The 23,313-nt window shown below is 37.1% G+C and overlaps 3 protein-coding genes across 4 annotated transcripts in view; 1 reads left to right on the forward strand and 2 right to left on the reverse strand.

Moving 5' to 3' along the window:
* The window catches only part of SLC38A6 (solute carrier family 38 member 6), a 69,237-nt gene extending 65,765 nt beyond the window's left edge, over positions 1 to 3,472 (reverse strand). The window contains exons 1-2 of the mRNA XM_044232491.1: positions 3,287 to 3,472; positions 2,080 to 2,210 (exon numbers count right to left, since the gene is read on the reverse strand). Coding sequence (XP_044088426.1) covers positions 2,080 to 2,210; positions 3,287 to 3,391 — 236 coding nt within the window. The 5' untranslated portion in view covers positions 3,392 to 3,472. The remainder of the gene's footprint in view (positions 1 to 2,079; positions 2,211 to 3,286) is intronic.
* Positions 3,473 to 3,545: 73 nt separating this feature from the next.
* TRMT5 (tRNA methyltransferase 5) lies at positions 3,546 to 12,778 on the forward strand. The gene is given in 6 exon segments (XM_044232490.1): positions 3,546 to 3,706; positions 5,159 to 5,808; positions 8,047 to 8,171; positions 11,504 to 12,158; positions 12,527 to 12,567; positions 12,569 to 12,778. Coding segments are annotated over 6 exon segments (1,539 nt in total). The 5' UTR covers positions 3,546 to 3,686; the 3' UTR covers positions 12,617 to 12,778.
* A 5,872-nt stretch (positions 12,779 to 18,650) lies between these two features.
* Positions 18,651 to 23,313, reverse strand: part of MNAT1 (MNAT1 component of CDK activating kinase) — a 209,348-nt gene continuing 204,685 nt past the window's right edge. For both annotated transcript variants that reach the window (XM_044231026.1, XM_044231025.1), the window contains one exon: positions 18,651 to 19,110. In XM_044231026.1, the coding sequence (XP_044086961.1) occupies positions 18,955 to 19,110 (156 nt within the window). In that variant the 3' untranslated portion in view covers positions 18,651 to 18,954. The remainder of the gene's footprint in view (positions 19,111 to 23,313) is intronic.

The raw sequence follows: 23,313 nt of genomic DNA on the forward strand, positions 1-23,313 counted from the left end.
ACAAAAGCAGTTAACACACATCTATTGACACAATTTCAAAAGGTGCAAATAATGTAATAATTAGGATCCTTGTACCAAAAGTGTAAAAAGAGACAACATGCGTAATTTCCTACTTATTCTCAGGAGCATACTAACAGGACAAGCTTCTTAGAAAGCTGGCACTAGTGGAGTACCCAGAAGTTGAAGAAATTCTTCGTGGTCTACTTAATACTTGTTACGAAGTAGCAAAGCTGAGAGGTACACCTGTCATTTGTATACAAGTACACTTGTCAGTACACTTGAGGCCTTACAAAATAACTGTTTGGTAACACTAATAGAAAATCTGATATGATTCAATAAGGACATGTTCGGTGGTATACATCTGCACGCAGATTTTAAAAAGGGAATCCAAAAATAAGTCCTATGATTATGTCTTGCCTAAGATATCAAATACACTACTGAAGTTTTAAAATTATGAGAGTTTGTTAAGAAACAAAACAAGCAAAGAGGAGAAAAGAGAGAGAGAAAGACAAATCAAGAAACAGACTCCTAACTATAGAGCACAAACTGAAGGTTACCAGAGGGGAGGTGAGCGGGGGATGGGAGAAATAGGTGATGGGGATTAAGGCGTGTACTGTGATAAGCACTAGATGATGTATGGAATTGCTGAATCACTCTACTGTACAACTGAAACCAATATAACACTGTATATTAACTAATGGGAATTTCAATTAAAACTTGTAAAAAATTATGAGGTGCACCTAGCACTCAGAAGAGCGTGAGACTTCATCTCAGGGTTGTGATTTCAAGTCCCATATTAGTGTGGATTCTACTTAAAATTTTTTTTTAATTTTTAAAAATTATGAAAGGTTGTGCATATAACCCATTATAAAAGCAAGTCGGGGTGGAGGTGTGCCTGGATGATACAGTTGGTTGAGCATCTCACTTTTGGTTTCAGCTTGGGTCATGATCTCAGGGTCATGGGGTAGAGCCCCAGGTCAGGATTCTGGCTCAGCTTGAGATTCTCTCTCTCTCTCCCTCTGCCCCTCCTGCTTGTGCATGTGCTCTCTCTCAAATAAATAAATCTTTTTGTTTACGTTGCATTACTTAAAAACCGGTTGCTTATCAAGAAATGCAAAATAAAAGCAGAAAATAAACCTAATGAGACTCAATTTTTATTTTAAATTTCCTGGTAAAATAGATCTGCTTCTACTGATAAAGAAAACAAATGCTAAATGCTAAGGATAAGGTCTAGTTCTAAAGGATTTGAGTTTAGCAGGGTAACGAACTTGCAAACAAATCATTATAACACATTATAATAACAGAATGAATACACAAAGTACTACGGAAACACAGAAAAGCCAAGGATTTCTCTTTTGGGCTAACTGAAATGAGTTAAGTCTAGATGAAAAGCAATAGACACAGAACACATGTCTAGACTCAGGGAAACAAGACTACCTAACAGCAGGAAGACAGGAGAAGATGGAGAGAAATGAAAAGATTATGAACTTTACACTCACAAAATTGCTATTTATAGGTAATCTGTATGGCTGATAAACTTTAATTCACTTTGGCCAACTTGACACAACAAATAGCCACTCCTTGGAGTGCCTGGGTGGTTAGGTCATTAAGCATCTGCCTTCAGCTCAGGTCATGATCCCAGGGTCCTGGAATTGGGCCCCACATCGGGCTCCTAGCTCAGTGGGAAGTCTGCTTCTCCCTTTCCTATTCCCCCTGCTTATATTCCCTCCCTCTCTCTTTCTCTGTACGTCAAATAAATAAACAATATCTTAAAAACAAACAAAAAAACAAACAGCCACTCCTTAAGGTTATTATAAGCAAGTGTGGATCAAGTTTCCATTTTTTAAAATTAGCCACACTTCTGGATAAAAAATACAAATTATATTGCATCCCTCCAAGCTACAGACTAGCAACAACATAAGAGTAGCAGGAAAATGCCAAAACCCCAGAAATAATTTTACTAGACACCATGTAACACTAGCTCTGGAGCCTCTTTGCTTCTTGGTGTACTATCAAAATGGGGAAAAAAATAAAAGTAACACTAAAAGAAGAAGGAAAAAAACAAAAACAAAAACTCACCTAAATCCAAGGATGCCAGTATGAGCCATAACATAAGCTAAGCCAAGGATGCCACTTCCCATGATGGCATTCGTCAGATTAAACACAGAAAAACCAAATGAAACACCTGGGGATCCCTGTCTGTAAATTTCCTGCAAGCACACAAATTTAGTAGTGTTAAATGTTTGGATGGTGAAGTTCCAATTTCATCATGAAATGAATGACAAGTTATGGGTAAAGTTTCCCGCAAACCACAGGCACCGTGGGTTCCTTTCTTCCCTTCCCACCACCCACTAGTGCAGGGCCAGGAATCTCTTTCCTAGAAAAATCATCTCCACGAGTACAGAGCCCAGGCTGACTTCAGGAAAAGCCATGACTAGCCTTGTGACTGCAAAAGATGAAGATAGGATAGGAATGAAGTGGGACAGAGAGAAGGGAGATGGCCTCAGCCCATGTGATTACTGAAGAATTCCTGAGTCAGCTTGAGGCTGCTGTAGACAAGGTTGCTCCCCAATTACTAGGACTGCAAAAGTAATCTCTATATATTTAAAGAATTAAGTCAGCTCAAATGCAAGGATGGTCAGGAATACCTTGCAATGACGATATAATAAATAGAAACAATTCACGTTGCTCTACCAAAGAGACCCTTGAAAACATCCTCTCCCAAAACAGCATTTGGGAGCAAAGTCTAGAAACTGTTAGAGTGCAGGGACTTGAGTTAAAAGGCCAAAGACCCATTGCACAAGCTTTAGGGTCAAGGAAGTGCTTATGTACTTTACACCAGGCCACCTCCATTCCTTCACCGCTAAGGCTCTCTGCATGAAGATGTTTCTAGGCACCCAATGACTAAGTCTAGAAAAGAAAAATCTTGTGACTCTGGCAAAAACCTCACAAGACTGGTGGACGGAACAGGAAGTCCACAGAGACACTAAGAAACAGCACTGAGTTACATAACGTTAGGGCTGCTCATCCAGTCATCGTTTTCCACCTGTGCCTGCTGCACCTTCTTTCTGGGCCCTGTTATGCGGCTAGCACATCCATGCACTCCCCCCAGTCTCATCGGCGTCTGGATGCTGCCTTAGCGCCCCACGCCCCAAGAGTCTGGCTCCAGCTTCTCCCTTCTCCCCGTGCCGCACCCCCACCTCCTTCTTTCCCCGGTCTTATGTGCCAGGCATTTCAGGGAAGCCCGGACGCCTTCAGCAAAGGGAAGCTACCAGAGGCCACTTACGTTGCTTAGCAACGGGCTCAAGTCTTCCGCCTCCGCCTCTTCAGGCTGCTGGGCAGAGACGTACCAGCTCCGCTCAGCGTTGACGATCCCCCAGGGTGCCTCCATGCTGCTCGCTGGCCGACTACCAGATCCATCTGGGAGATACCACCCCAACCCTCCAGTGGTTAGTCGCGTCGGAGGCGGGGCTGTGGGACAGGCCCTTCCGGGTTCCCGTACCTAATTCAGCGAGGCGAGGAAAGGAGGGAGTCGACGCGACCTGATGACGCTCGTCTCTTGGTGGCGAACGGTGATGATGTCATCGAGGGCCAGCCTTTCCACGAGTGACCCGTTTCCGACCCGCACCAGAGCCTGAGAGGGGTGTAGTCTTGGAGTCAGCCGCGGAGCGACGCCGGGAATTGGGATGGTGACGTTGGTGAGGTGGTGAGCGCAAGGCCCCTGAACGGAGAGGCTGATGGTCGGGTGGCAGTAACCGGCCACCAAGGTCTGCTCTCCGCCGCAAGAACGTTGTGAGGTCACCTACCGCCTGGGTGTTGAGCTTCGGTCCGAGTAGTTGCTAGGAAGGGATGAGTTTCATCTTTTCAAAAGCTTTCTGAAAGAGCCTTTCATTTTACACGTGGGAAGCCGAGACTAGGGTTAAGAAATTACAAGATCACACAGCTGGCTTACTGCTAGACCAAATTTGAACCCTGACTGTGAAGTTCGAAAATTGCGTTACGGGGTCCTGGGACAGGGCCCTTTCCCTACCGGTTGGTTCTTTGGTATTTTAGAAGGTAAAGTGAATAACTGATACTGTTAATGTAGTGGGCATGTAAGACTTAGCAAATCCTAGTCCTCCCAATACCGAAACCTCAAGTCATCGACTTGTGGTAGGAAAGCGTTGAAGACAGACAACCCAGCAATACTAGCAACATATTAAGACCACAGGCTCTGAAGTCAGGCCGACCTGGCTTTTCATCCTTGCTCAGCCCCTTACAGCAGCGAGACTGGGTGAATTAACCTACTTCTGACCTTTAGTATGCTCGTTTACTAAATAAGGATGTGATATCACACACCTGGCAAGATTGACAGTGTGTTGTAAAGCATGTTGCACTCCTAAGAATGTCCTAGTAAATATTGCCATTGGTACAGTCATAAAATTAATGACCATTTCATTTAGAGATTATCTTTTAACTTAAATCACAGCCTTCTAATCCCACATGTATAGAAAATTGCAGGTGGAGAGGTTCATTGACTATAGGGAGGCTGATGGATCACTAAGCCTTGTTGTGGCCGCAGGTGATTTGAAGCTGCAAATTTATTATTTACTACTAATAAAAAACAATGTATCATGGAAAAGATAGTATACTTGCCACACATTACTAAAGTTTTAATTATCAGCATTTAGCAGGTTGTTTAAAATGGGAGAATTTTAGGGGCACCTGGGTGGCTCAATGGGTTAAGCCCCTGCTTTCAGCTGGGTTGTGGTTTTGGGGTCCTGGGGTCCTAGAATCAAGTCTCGCATAGGGCTCTCTGCTCAGCGGGGAGCCTGCTTCCCCCTCTCTCTCTGCCTGCCTCTCTGCCTACTTTTGATATCTGTCAAATAAATAAATCTTTTTTAAAAAATGAGTATTTTAGATTTTTTCCAAGATTTTATTTATTTAGAGAGAGTAGTGGGGGGCAGAGGCAGAGAATCTCCAGCAGACCTCCCGCTGACTGAGGGGTCTGATACAGAGCTCAGTTTCATGACCCTGAGATCATGATCTGAGCCTAAATGAAGAGCCCCACACTTAGAACTAAGCCACCCAGGCACCCCTAGAATTTTATTCTTAACCTATTGTGCACATATAAGTTTGTAATTTTATGGTATTTTTAAAAAATCCATCCTTTTTTTAGGATCTTACGGAGGCCATTTGGATTCTCAAGAATACTTTTCAAAGTGGAAAACTGTAGAATATCTAAATCAGAATCACTGACTCCACTATCTTGGACATCACAAATACAGAAGCATAGCAGAGCACCTTTCTTGTTGGATCAAAGAAAAAAATTCTCAACTATGCCTGAAATAGAAACAGACCAGAGAGACTCTGAATTGTTTTCACCACCCTCTAATGTTCGAGGAATGACAAAACTTGATAGAACAGCTTTTAAAAAGACAGTAACCATCCCAGTGCTTAAAGTTAGGAAAGAAATAGTCGATAAATTGATGCGATCCCTTAAAAGGGCAGCACTGCAGCGCCCAGGCATAAAACGTGTGATTGAAGATCCAGAAGATGAAGAAAGTAGACTAATTATGTTGGATCCCTATAAAATATTTACTGATGATTCCTTTGAGAGAGCAGAACTCAGTATTTTAAAGCAGCTTAATGTCAATCCACAGATTTCTAAATACAGTTTGGAACTAACTTATGAAAACTTTAAGTCAGAAGAAATCTTGAAAGCTGTGCTTCCTGAAGGTCAAGATGTGACTTCAGGTTTTAGCAGAGTTGGACATATTGCCCATCTGAACCTTCGAGATCATCAACTACCTTTCAAGCACTTAATTGGTATGTGTCTTAGTAAGATTCATGTACTAAGTAGTAATTAGCAAGTTCTAATTTTAGTTCTTAAAATTATTTGATGTCAAATTACAGAAGCAGGACATTTTATCATTTTAATTTTAAACTGGATCTTGGGCTACACACCCTCTCTTTTAAGACCAGCTTTGGAATATTCTTCCCCATGTGACAGCAAAGCTCTAAGAATCAGTTCAGGCTTTTGTGTATACAACATACAAGCATAGATTAAACTCACATCTTCAGCTTTGGTAGAATTCTTTGGCATCTTGTCATTTTGGTACACAGAACTTACTAGGCCCTCAGAGCTATATTGAATTCTAGGTTTCTTAAATTTGAGTGTTTTACCATCAAAAGTGCAAGACAGTGTTTACTCATGGTTTGATTCAACTGATTGTCTTCTGTATGTTAGTCACCATACTTTGTTTTTTAGTGCCCTTAACCTTTTTAGAAATGATGCTTTTGTGTGTTGTACCTCTTTAAGCCTTCATGTTTGAGCCTGGGTCCTTTATCCTTTGGGATAAGAAAGAAGACTAATCACGATTGCAGGTATCCCTTTACAAATATTGATGTCCATGTATTCTCCAGATCAAATTTTTTTAATGTAGAGTAATTGTCAGAATTTATGGGAATTATTTTCACCTTTAAAATATAGTTCTCAGTATTTTGCATGGGTTGAATTTTAGAAATATGCCGTTATGCATTTCATTGGTTCTTATTGATGATAGGGGCTGATAATACATAGTGATAATACAATAAATATCTAAGCAGATCTTTATATGTATAACTGGGCACAAATGTCAAGGATAAGCTTTGCTGTGAGTCATTACTTGTCATAAGTCAAACATACCTTTCAGCATCCCTATTTTATAAAGGAGCACTCATAGATTAAAAGTGAAACATTTTCATACAGTGGCAATTTTAAAGCTTCTACTATAGACTTTCAGAATTGGTTTTGGTTTTTTTATTTCATGCCTCATTTCAAGCTACCATTCCTTAAAATTGAGTTCTGATACCTGAAGTGGAACAGGATAAGAACAATGATTGGCTGAAGTTTATTGGTACTATCATATTTAACATCAGGTATCTAATTATCAGAAAGAAACTGGACAAATTTTTATTATATATCAGTGTATTTGTATTTTTGGGTACTTTTTACTAGCTTACAAATCAAGTTATTTTTGTGCAGTGAGATAGCATGTAGATTCTTATAAATTTTTTAAGTGCTGACAAAAAAGGTAGACTTGAATTGAGGGGCATCAATATACCATTTCTGGTGTGTTTTATTATTTTGTAGCTTTTCTGGCTCTGGCAAATATTTGACAAAAACAATTTAAGTAAATGAACACTGAATTTAGATAAGACCCTAAAGATCTATGTTTTTTTTTTTAATTTTATTTTTTTATTTGATAGAAAGTGTGCAAGAGAGTGGGTGGGAGGGGTAGAGGGAGAGGGACAAGCAGATTTCCCACTGAGCAGGAACCCTGAGATCATGACCTGAGCTGAAGTCAGATGTTTAACCAACTGAGCTACACAGGCACCCTAAGAATCTATGTTTCTGTTATTTGAAAACTTATTTTCCTGTTATATATTTCCAAAGCGAAGGCATCTGTTTCAAGCACACAGTAAAGAAGACATTTGATCTGGGGCCAATGAAGACAGACTGGTGATTTCTGAGATCTTTGTTGCCATGGTCCTTACATCTCTTCTTTCTGTTTTTTACCTTATGGTCTCCCTTTTTGATTATTGTTGTGTATTGGTCCATTTGAGATTTAGTAAAAAAAAAAAAAAAAAAAGGAAAAATAGTAAGTAGATCCAAACTCCTTGAAAATTTTTCTTTTCTTTTTTTTTTTTCCAAATATTTTATTTATTTATTTGACAGAAAGAGCGCACAACTATGGGGAACAGCAGAGGCAGAGTGAAAAGCAGGCTCCCCGCCTACCTGATCTCCCTGGGATCATGACCTGATCTGAAGGCAGACACTTAACTGACTGAGCCACCCAGACGCCCCTCGAAAATTTTTCTTTAAAAATGTACCCATATGGTTTTTTTGTATTTGTATTGGAGGCGACACTAACTTTACTAATCTGTTGAATTTTTAGAATTGTATGCCACTCTATAGGTGCAATTTTTGTCTATAAACCAAAAGAAAATTGTTTATTTCCATTTCATATATTGTTTTATTTTGTGACCAACTGGCAGTATTTATTACGAATTCTTATCTTTCAGGCCAAGTTATGATTGACAAAAATCCAGGAATCACCTCAGCAGTAAATAAAATCAATAATATTGATAATACATACCGAAATTTCCAAATGGAAGTGCTATCTGGAGAGGAGAACATGATGACCAAGGTATGGAGTATTTTATTGTCTCCTAGGTACATATTATATTGATTAATGTTTAGAATCTTAAAAGATGACAAAGATTAAAAATATTTATAATAACCCAGTATTGATGAGTATGTGAGAATGTGAGCATTTAGATAGCCTTTTGATGGAAGTGCAAATTTGACAGATACTCAGGAATATATGGTAATATATTGCTGTTTTGAATACGTACGTTCTCTGACCTATCATTGCATTTACAGGAAGTTATCTGAAGGATAAAACTGGACAAAATTGTAATGCTGTATGTACTAGGTTCTTCATCATCATTTTTATAATAACAAAACAGGAATGGAAACAATCTAAATTTTCATCAGCGAATTGATCAAATTTTGGCATATAGAATAGTATATAGAACATCGCTCTATTTTAACTAAGTATTTATGTAAATATGCATGTATATTAGAATGTTAACAGTGGGCATATTTTTATTTGATGTAGTTAGTAGTGACCTTTGTTCTCATCTTTATACTTTTCTACTGAGCACATATTTCTTTTATAAGAAAAACAAATCTATTTCAAAGAAAAAATATTTTTAATATGTGGGAACAGATACCTGGTACCCCTAAAATCTCATCCTCTACCCCCAAAATCCTCTGAAGTGCTGGAGAATATAAACATTTTTTAAGCCAAAAGTCTTAGATGATGATATATTAACATTATATGAAATTTTATACCCAAGCTAGGAAATAGGTTCAACTTTCTCCATAACGTGACAAAAATTTTAGTAACAAAGTCCTCTTAAAATGTAAGATACGTCTTTTTGTTTGTTTCTTTCAAGTTTTTATTTAAATTCTAGTTAGTTCACATATAGTGTAATGTTGGTTTCAGGAGTAGAATTTAGTGATTCATCATTACATATAATACCCAGTGCTTATCACAAGTGCCGTCCTTAATGCCCATCACCCATCTAGTCCCTCCCCTTCCAACCTCCCCTCTAGCAACCCTCAGTTTGTGCTCTATAGTTAACAGTGTCCTAGGTCTACTTCCCTTTTTCCCCCCGCCCCCTACATTCATCTTTTTTTTTTCCTTACGTTCTAAATATGAGTGAACATTCTCATGGCACTTGTCTTTCTTTGACTGACTGACTTCTTTTAAACAGGATTTTGTAAAACTCAGGAGAGAGTTTATGCAAAATAATTATTTTTTAAGGTTCTGGGACACATAAGCTTAGGTGAATATTTCAGGTATAATATTATTTCTCCATAATTTAATTGTAGCTGAATATTAAAATACCATTTACTACACACTTACTATTAGGCCTTAGCTAATGTTTTAAATATAACAAATTTTAAGAAGCCCACAAGATAATGGTTATTCTTTTTAATATTCTCTTTATGCAGGTAACAAGGTATGACTGAGTAGGGTGTTGGGAGCCAGGCTTCTGACTCCAGAGTAGTCTTTCCCTGTATAACCTCCATGGCCTACTGCTTGTATGTAGTACATAGTATTACATACATGTAGTTACATGTATGAGGTCTGTTGCGCCAAGTGAGATTTGAATGTGAATCCTTTGCTGGTATCACCGCTCATCTCAGCAGCACTGATTGAATACTACATGTTCTTCATTTGCTACCAAGCTTTACGATAGCAGGTGGCATCCTTCTTCTCAGAGCTCTAAAAGTTCTGAGAAACTTATATAATTTTTGAAATGGTTTCTGACTGATTTCTTAAGTCAACTAAAGTTTGTTCTTAGGGTATATTTAATACTTAACATTTATACCATAAAATAAACGTAAAGGCTCACCCAATATAATTTCTTTGCTCCAAATAGAATCACATTTAAGTTTGACTTTAGGAGCTCATGCAGCATATAAGTACTTTGTGTGTATATTGTGAGTAAAAAGATACCTGAAAGTTAATTGGGCTGAAAGTAATGCTGACTAGGTGAGTGAGATACCAGAGACAGTGTGAGTAAAACCAGAAGGATACTTAGGCCGGGCGCGGTGGCGCGCGCCTGTAGTCCCAGCTACTCGGGAGGCTGAGGCAGGAGGATTGCTTGAGCCCAGGAGTTCTGGGCTGTAGTGCGCTATGCCGATCGGGTGTCCGCGCTAAGTTCGGCATCAATATGGTGACCTCCCGGGAGCGGGGGACCACCAGGTTGCCTAAGGAGGGGTGAACCGGCCCAGGTCGGAAACGGAGCAGGTCAAAACTCCCGTGCTGATCAGAAGGATACTTAGAATTATTTTTTTTCAAACTAGTACTGTGCTTCACATTAAAAAGGGGGAGTAGAAAAGATATTTCAGGAAAAGCTTCCCGAGACATATTTAGAACCTTCCAGGTTTTAGTTGGCAGAATAATGAAGGAACATTTCCAATTCTGGAGCCTTAACATGGCCAGAGCATCTGATGTGGTTGGGATGAAAAAATATTTACACAAATTTGAAGGCAGAATATTCCATGAAGGCAGAATTTAGAAAATATTTATCTCTACCAGATTTATAGAACTTACAAACTTTTCTTGCCCTTTTATTCTTCATCCATTAAAATAAGGGCTGAACCAATTTAGAAAATACTCAGGTTAATAAAGACTTAATTTTTTACAAAAAAAAAAATAAAATAAGGGCTGAAGTCAGATTCCATGACTATAATTTTAATTTTGTTTTCTGTCGTGTTTATGATAGTCCCCCCAAAAATGGCATTAAGTCTTAAATGTTTCAAGACTTAGCTTCATTGTATAAATTTAGTTTAATCCATGAAAACTCAAATTTGGGAAAAGAGAAAATAGCAGAATGATTTGTTCTGTACACTGGCTCTAATATGTAGTCATGAAACTTGCAATGTCCATGTAACTATCTAAAAACATAGCAAAATACCCCCAAATTCACTGGTGCATGACACATCTATCATGCCTCCCTCTTACAAACTGAAAACTAAGGAAGCTTATTTGCTGAGTGGAAGTGCTATCTGCAACTTAGCTAGTCATTGTGAAGATGTGTGTGGTGTGTTGTTTCAATTTATAGGTTTATTTCTCTCTCCATCGGGTTACAAAATAGAGTATGATTAAGCCAGTCAGCTGGCCTGTCTGAAAAATTCCTCATGTGATTTGGGAACCACTTTATGACCCCATTAGAATGAGATGGAGAGCCATTTGGCTTTAAAGAGATGAATTTTCTCATGTCAAAGTCTAATGTGGGTTGTTAACTGGCCTCAAGGATAGCATAAACACCAGAATTATAATTAAAATGCACTGTTATTTTCTATTAAATGTAAATGTATGTGTGTGGGTATATCCATCCCAGTATTCATGGCTGGAATTTAAGACTAATCAGGTTAATCAAAGTATAATACTTCTTTCAGGTTCGAGAAAACAGCTACACCTATGAATTTGATTTTTCAAAAGTCTATTGGAATCCTCGTCTCTCTACAGAACACAGTCGTATCACAGAACTTCTCAAACCTGGGGATGTACTGTTTGATGTTTTTGCTGGGGTTGGGCCTTTTGCTGTTCCAGCAGCAAAGAAAAACTGCACTGTATTTGCTAATGATCTCAATCCTGAATCCCATAAATGGCTGTTGCACAATTGTAAATTAAATAAAGTGGACCAAAAGGTGAAAGTCTTTAACTTGGATGGGAAAGACTTCCTTCAAGGACCAGTGAGAGAAGAGTTAATGCAGCAGCTGGGACCACTGTCAAAAGAAAGAAAACACTCTGTGCACATTGTCATGAACTTGCCAGCAAAGGCTATCGAGTTTCTCAGTGTTTTCAAGTCACTTTTAGATGGGCCACCCTGCAGCACTGAGCTTCTTCCCATAGTGCACTGTTACAGCTTTTCCAAAGATCCTAATCCTGCTAAGGATGTTCGGCAACAAGCTGGGGCTGTGTTAGGCATTTCCTTGGAGGCATGCAGTTCAATTCACCCAGTAAGAAATGTAGCCCCTAACAAGGAAATGTTATGTATCACCTTCCGGATTCCTGCTGCTGTACTCTACAAGAACCAGACCCTAAATCTAGGTGAGCAATTTCTGGGAAATTAAATATAAACTATAATACCTTCATGGAGCTTTTTTAGTCTACATATATATTTTATTAATTAAATTTGGAAATATGTAAAACTAATTCTAGTTAGCTATTTCAATTCAGGATTCCTTGCTGCTCAGTTGTGACTACTTTCTCCCAATTTTACAAATTTTAGCATGGCATACACACTGTTCAGTCTAGTAGAAGACAGCTTCATTAAAATAATAAATCCATGGGAATGTTACTATTTCATGTATAAGTTGAATATTAAAAATCTTAAAAGGCCTATATTATTTGGTTTTTGAAAGTATTTTCCAATGTTAAGTATCTTACCTAATACAGGTTTTCTGGATTTGTTACAGAGAATCATGACGATCCACCTCTTAAACGCCAGAGGACAGAAAAATAAAGTCTTTTCAGAAGAAAAAACTCAAATTGCCTCAGTCACTTAATTGGAAAAGGTTTTCTCTCTTTCCCCACTAGACCCTTACGTAATGAAATATAACTTGTATGGTTTCATAAAATGTTAGCTATGAACTTTAGAATTGAACACTTCTATTTTGTTCTTGCTGTCTTATAAGTTGAAGATTATCGAATTAGAATTTAAATGAAATAAATCTAAGCATATTTTATGTTACAATCTTACAATCAATTATATCTAATTCTTTATTATATTTAAATACTGATTATCTCCTGGGAAAATAGGTTTTGAAGGTGGGATAATTGCATGCTAACTAAGAAAGCACTAATACCATTTTGCAGTGATCCTCAGTTGAAGGGTGTGCCTAAATTTTATATAAGTACCCCAAGCTATCACTATATAAGTCATAAAAATGAGATCATCAGATCAGGGATGGCAAACTATGCCTGGCAGGCCAAATCTAGCCTACCACTGGTTTTTGTATGGCAAATGACTGGAGATTGGTTCTTATACTAATCTTGAAAAATTAAATCTTGTGACATGAGAATTATATGAAATTTGAATTTCAGTATCCATAAATACAGTTTTATTGGAACACACCATGCTCATTTGTTTATATGCTGTCTGTGGCTGCTTTCATGGTATAACAGCAGCACAGTTACAACACAGAAAGTGATTCTCAGCAGTTCATACTGCTGCTCACAGGGACATGATTCTAACTCAACACCATTTTGAGTGCCATGTAAATCGCCAAGCTATAATATCTTATTGCTAGTGTATATTCATTATTTCAAAACAAGAAAAGTGGACTTGTGATGTACTTTTAAAAGCATAGTGGAGTGTGAACTATTTTGATACTGAATTAGGTAACAAAGCATATATACCTGAGTTAAAATACAATACATGTTGACATTACCAATAGAGGTGCTCATCACAGATTTCCCTCACAAGCAAGCAACTGTCAGAAAAACTAGAAATTTAATCTGGAAATATCCGAACATAGAATTTCTTCATAAAATAAAAACTGAAAATGAGGGCGCAACTTGAAAGTAAGTCTCCAAGTGACACTTTTATAAGCCAAGCAAGGAGAGCCATTTACTGATGGTGAGTTTATTGTATTTGAATGCAGCAGCCAAAGAAATGTATCCAGAGAAAATTTGTTTAGTAGGACTATTGGCCTTTGGGCAAGAACAGTTGCTCAAAGAGTTTAGGATTTTGTGAGCAAAGTCAAGTCAATTAAGAAAGTAAATGAACTTGACTCTTGCTGAGTTGACAGATGTTACTAATACTGCTCAGGTCTCATTTGAGACATCAGTGCTTAGTCTGAAGTTACTGAAGAATGAGCTTCTATGAATACTCTGCATGGAACAACTAGGGGGAGTATTTTTAGAGAAGGTGAGAAAACAATTCTGTGCAACCAAAAGTGGCATCTGCTATGACATGTTACAACCCAGTGGTTAAAATCTGCAAAGTAGAAAAAGACTTGGTTGGAAAAATATATAAAGCTTGTGAAAATGTAGCATATATAAAACCTGTGGTTATTCATTCTATTATTCACCAGCAAGTACCCTGCAGAAGACATTTGAACTGTCATGTGTCAATGGTGAATTTCATTTGCTTTCATGGATTCTAACCATGATTGAATTCTGTCAGAAACTGCTCAACCTGTTTGATTTTCTTAGCAATTGTGAAGTTTGAAGTTTTTTGAGCTCAGGGTCAAGACTGAAATTTTTCTTAAGAGCCTCTGCCTTGGGCTCAGGTCATGATCCCAGCGTCCTGGGATCCAGCCCTGCATCGGGCTCTCTGCTCAGCAGGGAGCCTACTTCCCCCTCTTTCTCTGCCTGCCTCTCTGCCTACTTGTGATCTCCATCTGATAAAGAAATAAAATGTTTAAAAAAAAAAACAAAGAGGAACCACTCTTAAATATTCTAGAATGCTGAAAGGCTCTGGAAATTAGCTTTTGCTAATGACATACTAGTATTTCTTAAAGATTTTAACCCATAATTATAAGGTTAAAATTATAATTCACTGTGAAACTGGTCATTTCAACAACTGACATTTGAATCACAGTATCTTGTGTTACACATTTCTCATGCTATCAAAAGTTAAAGATTTCCCTCAAATTAGCAGTGGATACATTTTCTGTGTTCAGCATTTTTGGGACCTTGGTGAAAATGCCAAGAAAGGAAATTTACATATTTCAAAATCCATTCACCTATAATTGAGCTTCTACCTTAAATTGGAAGTGATTAATGTCCTATGTAATGACAATAAAGCAAATATCAAGGGAAGAACCTAACAGGTTTTACAAATGCCTTCCAAGTGATGAATATGCCCAGTTAAAAGCTTATGCTTCTGGACTGATGCCAGTATTTGGCAGTATCTATTTGTGTGAAAATACATTTTTAGAGATAAAATGTGTAAAATCTTATTACAGATAACCATTAACAGGTGGTCATTTACAACTGATTTTGATGATAGGAAACACTTGGAACCCCAATTAAAGGAAAAAGTGTTATTCCCCCACAAAAGGAGTTACAATGTAATTACATATACCCAATTATATTTTGAATTTTGTTCATTAAAAACATTGTACCAATTATTTTATCATAAAGCCTAAAATACTTCCTGCCTGGTCCTACAAAAAATGAGGACCACTCATTAAATCATTCATTACAAACTCAAATGCCTTCAGAAGCGAGGCAGGTAATATAAATCAGTGAAGGCAATAAAGGGTAAGAAGTGTAGGAAAGTAATGAATTGGAGCTCTCATCCCTTATCTAAAGGCACTTAAAAATGGTTTTTGAAACTCAACCAAACCTCTCCTCTGCAAGACCTAGGGGGCTAATTCAGCCAGGGATTACCAGTTTGGGACTTCTAATTTTCCTCTCCTCCCTCCCCTTCAAGTGAGGAGTATGTAGGTGAAGGGTCAGAAAGCTTTCGGTAAAGGACCAGATAGTATTTTAGGCTTTCCAAGCCATAAGGTCTCTTTTGCTGCTCAACTCTGTTGCAATAGCCCCCCAGAAGAGCCATAAACAATACATAAACACTATATGCCAAAACAACTTTATTTATGGATACTGAAATTTGAAAATCATATGCTTTCCACTTGTTAAAAAGTATATGATTTTGGCTTTCTTCAACCTTAAAAAATGTAGACATCAATCTTAGCTCATGAAGCATACAGAAAAAGACAGCAGCTGGATTTGGCCAAGGGTGCACAGTTGGCCTGATCTAGGTGAAGAGAATTTTAATTTTCAGGTAGGAGTAAGAATTTTTTCCTAGTATTATACAGTGATATGCTAGGTTATAAATATTAAATATGGGTACAAATGATGTTTTTATTCATACATGGAAAGTGATAAGATTCTTGCCTCTATTTAGTCAAACATCCAGTCTCTCTATTAACATTTTAACTCCTCCCCCTTTTCCTTCAGAGTGGCTAAGTGCATGTATGATTATTTCATTATTTAAATCTAGGCCCACCCTAAAGTTTTTAACATGATACCTGGTAAGTGAACTCTTGATGTCCACTAAAAAATGACAGCTGGAGAGCTTACCAGATACAATTTTTTTTAAATTTTCTTAGCTTTTTGACAAGTTTCCTGCCACCTTAATTGGATTTTGAAATAACTACCACCAGTTAACAGTCTAAGGATAATTTCTAAGAGAAGCTTAGGTCAAATATTTATTGAATGAAATTAAGGAACACTAATAGTGCATCCCAACTATGATGTAAATGTATTCAATACCATTAATATCTGTTTAAAAGGAAGGTAGTTAATGGACAAATGAGGTTCTACATAATGAATTTCTCAGAACTTCTCTCAAGGATATAAATAAGGTTATTAAGTTGCTGTCATTTATATGCCATAAAATAACTAGACACCTGATCCGTAAAACTTCCTGGAAATCTTGGGAAGTTTGATTACTCAGACTTGGTTCTACAGAGCTACTGTTTATAAGCTTGCCAGTTTGATACTCATCTCTGAAGCATGGACTCTCACCACTTGGGTTCAAATCCACTCTGCTACTTTTAAGTTCTATTAACCTTCTGGAAGTTAGTTAACCTCCCTATGCCTCAGCTTCTCCATCTGTTAAAATGGGGGAAAAAATACTACCATTGTAAAGATTAAGTAAGAATACACAATACATGAAGCACAGTGCTTGGCGCATACATAATGCTCAGCAGTTGTTAGCTATTGCTTCTGGGCTAGTATTGTACGAGGTTAAAAGACTTAATTGATGTATATGATAGACTTGATGTATATGACAGCCTTTTGACTCGGAGAGGAAAAGTCACTGGGGTATAAGGGATAACCTCATCAATTTAGAGTATTTCTGTGATTTAGTGTACTGTCATTAAGTTACTTACCTTCCACCATTCTCTTTCATCTAATAGGTCAATTAACAACTTATTTGGCGTATCGAACAAAGTACAGCAATAATAAGAGCAAAATATTTACAAATGTATAAAGGTTTTGGAATTCAATTTATTTGCCAAATCAGATGCAGGCAATTTCCACAATAATGAGGTAGGCTCAAAAAATGTTTTAAAAGCCTTTTAAGTGTTCTATTAATTAGTTCATTCACTTAAATACATTATATAAGGTACTGAGAACAAATAATAGTATTTCTTTTGTAAAGACTGGATACTGTACAGCAAAGTCTTAACTTTAAGTCAATGTTCTCACTTCTTTGAACAGATGTATAGACTATACTTAAAATCCTAATCCTCAGTTGGGGAATGCTAATAGATATGAAAAATAGGATGCAGCCTGTAAAGTATAGACAGAACTAGACTTAAAAATAAAAAACAAACAGTTTTAATTCTGGCTTTTTTCTAATGTGTATATGATCTGAGCCTACTCAATTATTTGATGCCTTGGTTTTCTTCGTTATCAAAGACTATTCAAAGGTCAGCTGTACAGCTAACTAACACAGGGATTAGGGACACTAACCCCCCACCCCAACACACACACACTAGAAAATCGACATTTAACTTCTGACTCCCACACTCCCAAAATGTAAGTGCTAATAGCCTACTGTTCACCAGAAGCCTTAACACAAACATAATAGTCAAGTATACATGTTTTTGTATGTTATACACTATATACTTACAATAAGCTAGAAAAAAGAAAATGTTAAAATAATAAGGAAGAGAAAACACATTTTTGGTACCATACAAAAAAAAATCCACGTACAAGTGAATCCATACAGTTTAAACTTGCATTGTTCAAGGGTCAACCATATTGTAAAGATAAAGATGTATCCCTGAAATTAATACCTGCTAGGCAAATAAGCTGCAGTTATTAAATATGGATATTCCACCCTAATGTATCCACAAATTTTATTTCACATAATTTTCCTCCCATAAAATTAACATCTGTTATAAGAAACATTTGATAGGAAATCCCTTAATTTCCTTGAGAAACTATGGCCCATGCCCAGTGGTCTATGTAACAATCTCGTATAAGGTTGAGATGCTACAAATATCCATCCTCTCTACTGCCAACTCTAAGCAAAATCCTGGGTTTACTAAAAGCCCTTGAAGTTTTAATAGAAACTGAATCAGAGTCTGCAATTTACTCAGAGAAATTTTGTTTAAAATGTATCCATTCCAGTCTCCAAGGTTTCATCATAAAATGAGCTCACATTTGAAGTGAAAGGTGCCATTTAAGTATTAAATTTTATTAACTTACTTCTTTGAATTTGTCATTAAAAGTAGGTTAATACTCTCATCTGGTTTATCCTAAGTGTGGCTCACAGCTGGGAACTATAATACCTTGATCAAGGTTTGTCTCACCTTCCACTGTTCAAAACAGGCACTGAGTCCTTAATATCAAGAGAGTGGCATTATCACAGGTCAAGTTTTACTTGCCACAACCTGCTGGCAGAAGGAAATATATTCACTTGTCTGGACTAGTATTAAGAACATAGGGGGAAAAAGAACATTTTATGAGAGAAAATAATAGACTTGGATATTAACACTAAGTGTCGTATTCAAAATGGCATTTTAAAATGTGTTCAAGTAAAACACTGTAATAAGAGAAAAACCACAGAACTTCATATAAAGTCTAGCTTTATTTTTAAAAAGATTTTACAAGTCTGTCAACCTCAAGCATACATAGGTGAATTATTCATGTCTTCCATCAGATAAAGTTTACAGCTTCAATCCCTCTCAGAAAAATGTAAGTAAAAAATAAATCTTTTTCACATATATTTATCCGTGTTGCTCAACTTAGTTCTGAAATTTTCTCTTATAAATACTTTAACACAGCTGCTAGTTGGTGTACTGCTGCTGGGCAGCTGCACATGGCTATATTTTTACACGTCTGCTTTTCTTTTGCTAGCTCCCTGGTTCGGCTCCTAGGTCCAAATCTTATAAAAAGGAGAAATAAAGGTTAACTGGGCTGCCAGAAAAGCCCACTGAATGCATCCTGTAGTGCTCTGTGACAAGCAAGAGAAGAAGTATAGCCTCCAGCAAGGTCCTGTGGAGAGGCAGCTCTGACATGGTTTAAATACCTAAAACAAAACAAAAAGTGTAACAGTGACACAGAAAGCACATATAAATTGGTAACATTTTTAAAAATAATAATAAAACTGATTCACGTTTTAAAGCAGAATTCTGAGACTGAAATGTTCAGACTTCTTAAAGATTTTTTTTTTAATTTTATTTATTTATTTGAGAGAGAGAGAGAGACAGTGAGAGAGAGCATGAGCGAGGAGAAGGTCAGAGAACGAAGCAGACTCCCCATGGAGCTGGGAGCCCGATGTGGGACTCGATCCCGGGACTCCAGGACCACGCCCCGAGCCGAAGGCAGTCGTCCAACCAACTGAGCCACCCAGGCGTTCAGACTTCTTAAATGCATTATTACCTTTTAAAAAGAAACACACTGACTATATATAGAAAGTGCCTAAACCAGTTTGTTAAACGAAATTATAAAGCAAATTACAGTAAGATCTAAAAACAGCTCTTAAGGAGGTTTCAAAAATAATACTTGCTATTAAAATGTTCACTGTTCCCAATTTACAGAACTTAGTTTTATTGGTTGTTGTTTGGGTACCTAACTGCTACTGTCCTCCTTGCATACTCTTTTTCTTTTCTTTTCTTTTTTTTTTTTAAGATTTTAGTTATTTATTTGACAGAGATCACAAGAGGCAGGCAGAGAGGCAGATAGAGAGAGAAAGGAGGAAGCAGGCTCCCTGCTGAGCAGACAGTGGAATGCAGGGTTTGATCCTAGGACCTTGGCATCATGACCTGGGCCAAAGACAGAAGCTTTAAGCCACCCAGGTGCCCCACCTCCTGGGGTGGTATCATACCTGGTATAAATACCTGGTATCATAATACTATTGTATTGATATTTTTACATAAATATTGAATACTTTACATAAATATATTCTAGAATAAGTACTTCAAAGGAGGAGGAGGGAGAAGAGAATATACTAGTTACTTCAAATATACTTCAGCATTACAAAAATGTATTGTCTCCTTCTACACAGGAAGTGAAACCTTAGAAAATTACATGCTCAAGAAATCTCTGACAGCCTGAGTCCAACAGTCCCAATTAGTAAATACAAAAGTCTTCTGAACTGATCTCAAAAGACAGTGTACCATTTTTCTTCAATCATATATATATATTATTTAGCAATTAAACCTTTCTACATTGATAAAGGTAAAGAGACCTAAAATATGGGACAATCTTAGCCAAAGAAGGTCAACTTATTAGCATGACTAACAGTACTGTTGGAAAACAAATATTTCCAGCTCTGCTTCAATGCCTAGTTTAAGAAACCACATTGTTTCTTCAGGCCTCAGGAAGTAAAGGAGCTTCATCCGCCTTAGAATTACGGTTATGGCAAATGAATAAATCAGGTACCAGAACATTTTAATAACTTGGAAACTTTTCTACTCATTCATTCAAACTTCCTGTGTGTCAAAGTCTTGATGCATGAGCAACTTCTTATTTCTAACATAATAACAAGTCTGTTTTTCATTTGTATCCATGTTTAATAAGGTTGTGTGATTAAAAAATATATGGCAATGTAAGAGGCCAAATAGAAAAAGTGGTCAAAGTAAGACACAGGATAAGCTCCCAGAATTGGCTATAATTTATTCACACTACCACAAATCAAGGTGTTAACTCAATTCTTTGCTTCTCTGCCAAGGGTGAAAGGGAAAAGTGAAGGAGAAAGGAAATTAATATTTACTGAGCAATGATCTACAAAAATTTTTTTTTTTTTAAAGTAGGCTGCATGCCCAGTATGGAGCCTAGTGAAGGGCTCAAACTCATGACCCTGAGATCAAGACCTGAGCTGAGGTCAAGTCAGATGCTTAACTGACTAAGCCATCCTGGCTTCCCCACAAACTTTTTTTTTTTTTTTTTTGGACAGACAGAGATCACAAGTAGGCAGAGAGGCAGGCAGAGAGAGAGGCAGGGAAGCAGGCTCCCTGCTGAGCAGAGAGCCTGATGTGGGGCTCCATCCCAGGACCCTGAGATCATGACCTGAGTGCCTTCAACCCACTGGCGCCCCCCGCCAACTTTTGATAGTATACTTATAGCAGTAAAAATATTTGAGCGTGCTACTCCAAAATTTGTGTACTTATTTATAAACCATATACCTATTGTATTAACAGTTATATAGTATGTAATTACATATAATATAAAGAAGTATATTATAAAATATAAATATTTAAAGGAGGAGATAAAAATATTTCAACAAAAGTTCTAGTATTTTCTCTCTACATCCCATCTTATAAACCTTGGTGGGATGCATCCCAATTTCATTGTCAAACTCTTGACAGAAACATAGGTCCCACTGAACGTAAACAGGGATTCACCAAATCTACCACAAAGAAAGTATCTGCTTATTACATCCCAGGACACAATAAAATGTCCACTGTTAAGATTATGAGGCATGAGAAATTATTTAAGTTAAATAAGTCATCTCAGACATCTAAAAATCAACCTGGAACAGGATAAAATCAACTTCTCTTCACTGAGAACTCAATAACTATCACACAAATAAGTAATATTTAGTAATATTTTTACAGCTATCTTAGAAATGAAACATTCCATTCCTAGTATGAGTTTCCAGGTAAATTTTACCCATACACAAGATACCGCCATATTACCCTTTTTCCTTTTCTCAGACCCTCAAAAGCACAGCCTTAGCTCCAATGGCTGTTCACTCATGGTAAAGCTCGGGTACCACAGGAGAATGTCTGTCAACCTTAAGAAGCCAACTATCATAAACAGAATTGTTTTTCATAGCTGTAATACAAACCACTGTGCAACTGGTTGTTTTGATTCATCACATTTTGGTACAACTTGCTTCTGGGAAAGTTGAGTCATACCATTTCTGGCTTGGCAATTCAAGCATAAACTTGCAGTGTACATACAGCTTTTTATATGTTATCCTGAGAAACCTGAAACAGCTGCACTGCTGGCAGGAAAACACAGGACCACCAGTAAAATATCCAAAACAGTTGCATCTTTTAATTTATGACTGTGCACTGCTTCCATAGAGTATATAAAACAGTTCAACTTTTTATAGGTAAAATGTAATAAACAGTCATACTCATTGATGCCATAAATGTATAAAAAAAGTTTATTTAAAATGATTAATTAGTGTTTGAGAATAGTAATTCTTAAACAGTCATAATCCAGAGCAATGAGCAAATGTTTTAAAATTTTAGTTATTAATGCTAAGTTGTAGATTCTTGCTGCCAAAATCAAGTAAATTAAAATTTCTTTGTGTAGCACTGAAGAAAATGCATTTCTCTTCTAGCAATCATTTACATTAAGCATGCCTGTGAGTATATTCTTTAAAGACCTACTTATTTACATTACTGTTTTTGATCTCTAGGGCTGCACAAAACGGTTACTGTTAAATATTTCAATCTATTTTCACCATGGCAACCTACATTAATTCCAATTTAAAAAAGTAAAACACAGTTCATTCTCGTTACTCAACTGTTGGCTTTTATTTTCTAGGTATTTTAATGTTCTTAAACCCTTTAATTATTGTGGTACACTGAAGTATTTTAAAGGATCTGCCCCATTGAAACCACACAATGAGAATTTAGCATTTTTGCCTACTTTCTCCCATTAATCCACATCTGTGTTGTTTTAATTCTTTCATGACCATTACAAGTACATCACTGAATAGGATTCCTGGGGTTTCTGGCAAAGGTCAGTATCATTTCATGTACACCTTTAAAGAACAGAATGAGGAAGAAGTCTTAGCCAAATTTACTTCCAAAAGTCAAGCTCAGTTGGACTGTGGAGCCTAGAGGTAATTGCTCTGACTACTTAGCCAATCCCAGGACAGTATTTCTGTTTTCATGGGTTTATTTTAAATACCTGTAAATCTTATAAGCAGAAACGAGGAAAGAAAAAAAAGGTTTGCTTATTTTGGTATCTATACCTTATTTTTACTGAAAGCAGACTAAACTCAAAGCTTTACAAATCGTACCTTTGATTATTTTCTTAATAAGACTTAAAAAAAAGTATGTTTTCAAAAGCATGTCTAAGATAATTCCTCTACAAAGGTATCTTGTGCCCTAATTTATACTCTGTCTAAAGTTGCCTTCCTTTGCCATTACCCATCAAAATCCCTTTCAAACAGACTTGAGGAGGGGGAGGAAAAGGAGGCAATGGATCCTGAGAGAGGAGTAAGAGAGGATTAAGCATTCAAAAACCACACTTGAAAGTTTGTTCCTGA

This window comes from Neovison vison, chromosome 13, assembly GCF_020171115.1.
Source record: "Neovison vison isolate M4711 chromosome 13, ASM_NN_V1, whole genome shotgun sequence".
In the NCBI taxonomy this organism is placed as follows: domain Eukaryota; kingdom Metazoa; phylum Chordata; class Mammalia; order Carnivora; family Mustelidae; genus Neogale; species Neogale vison.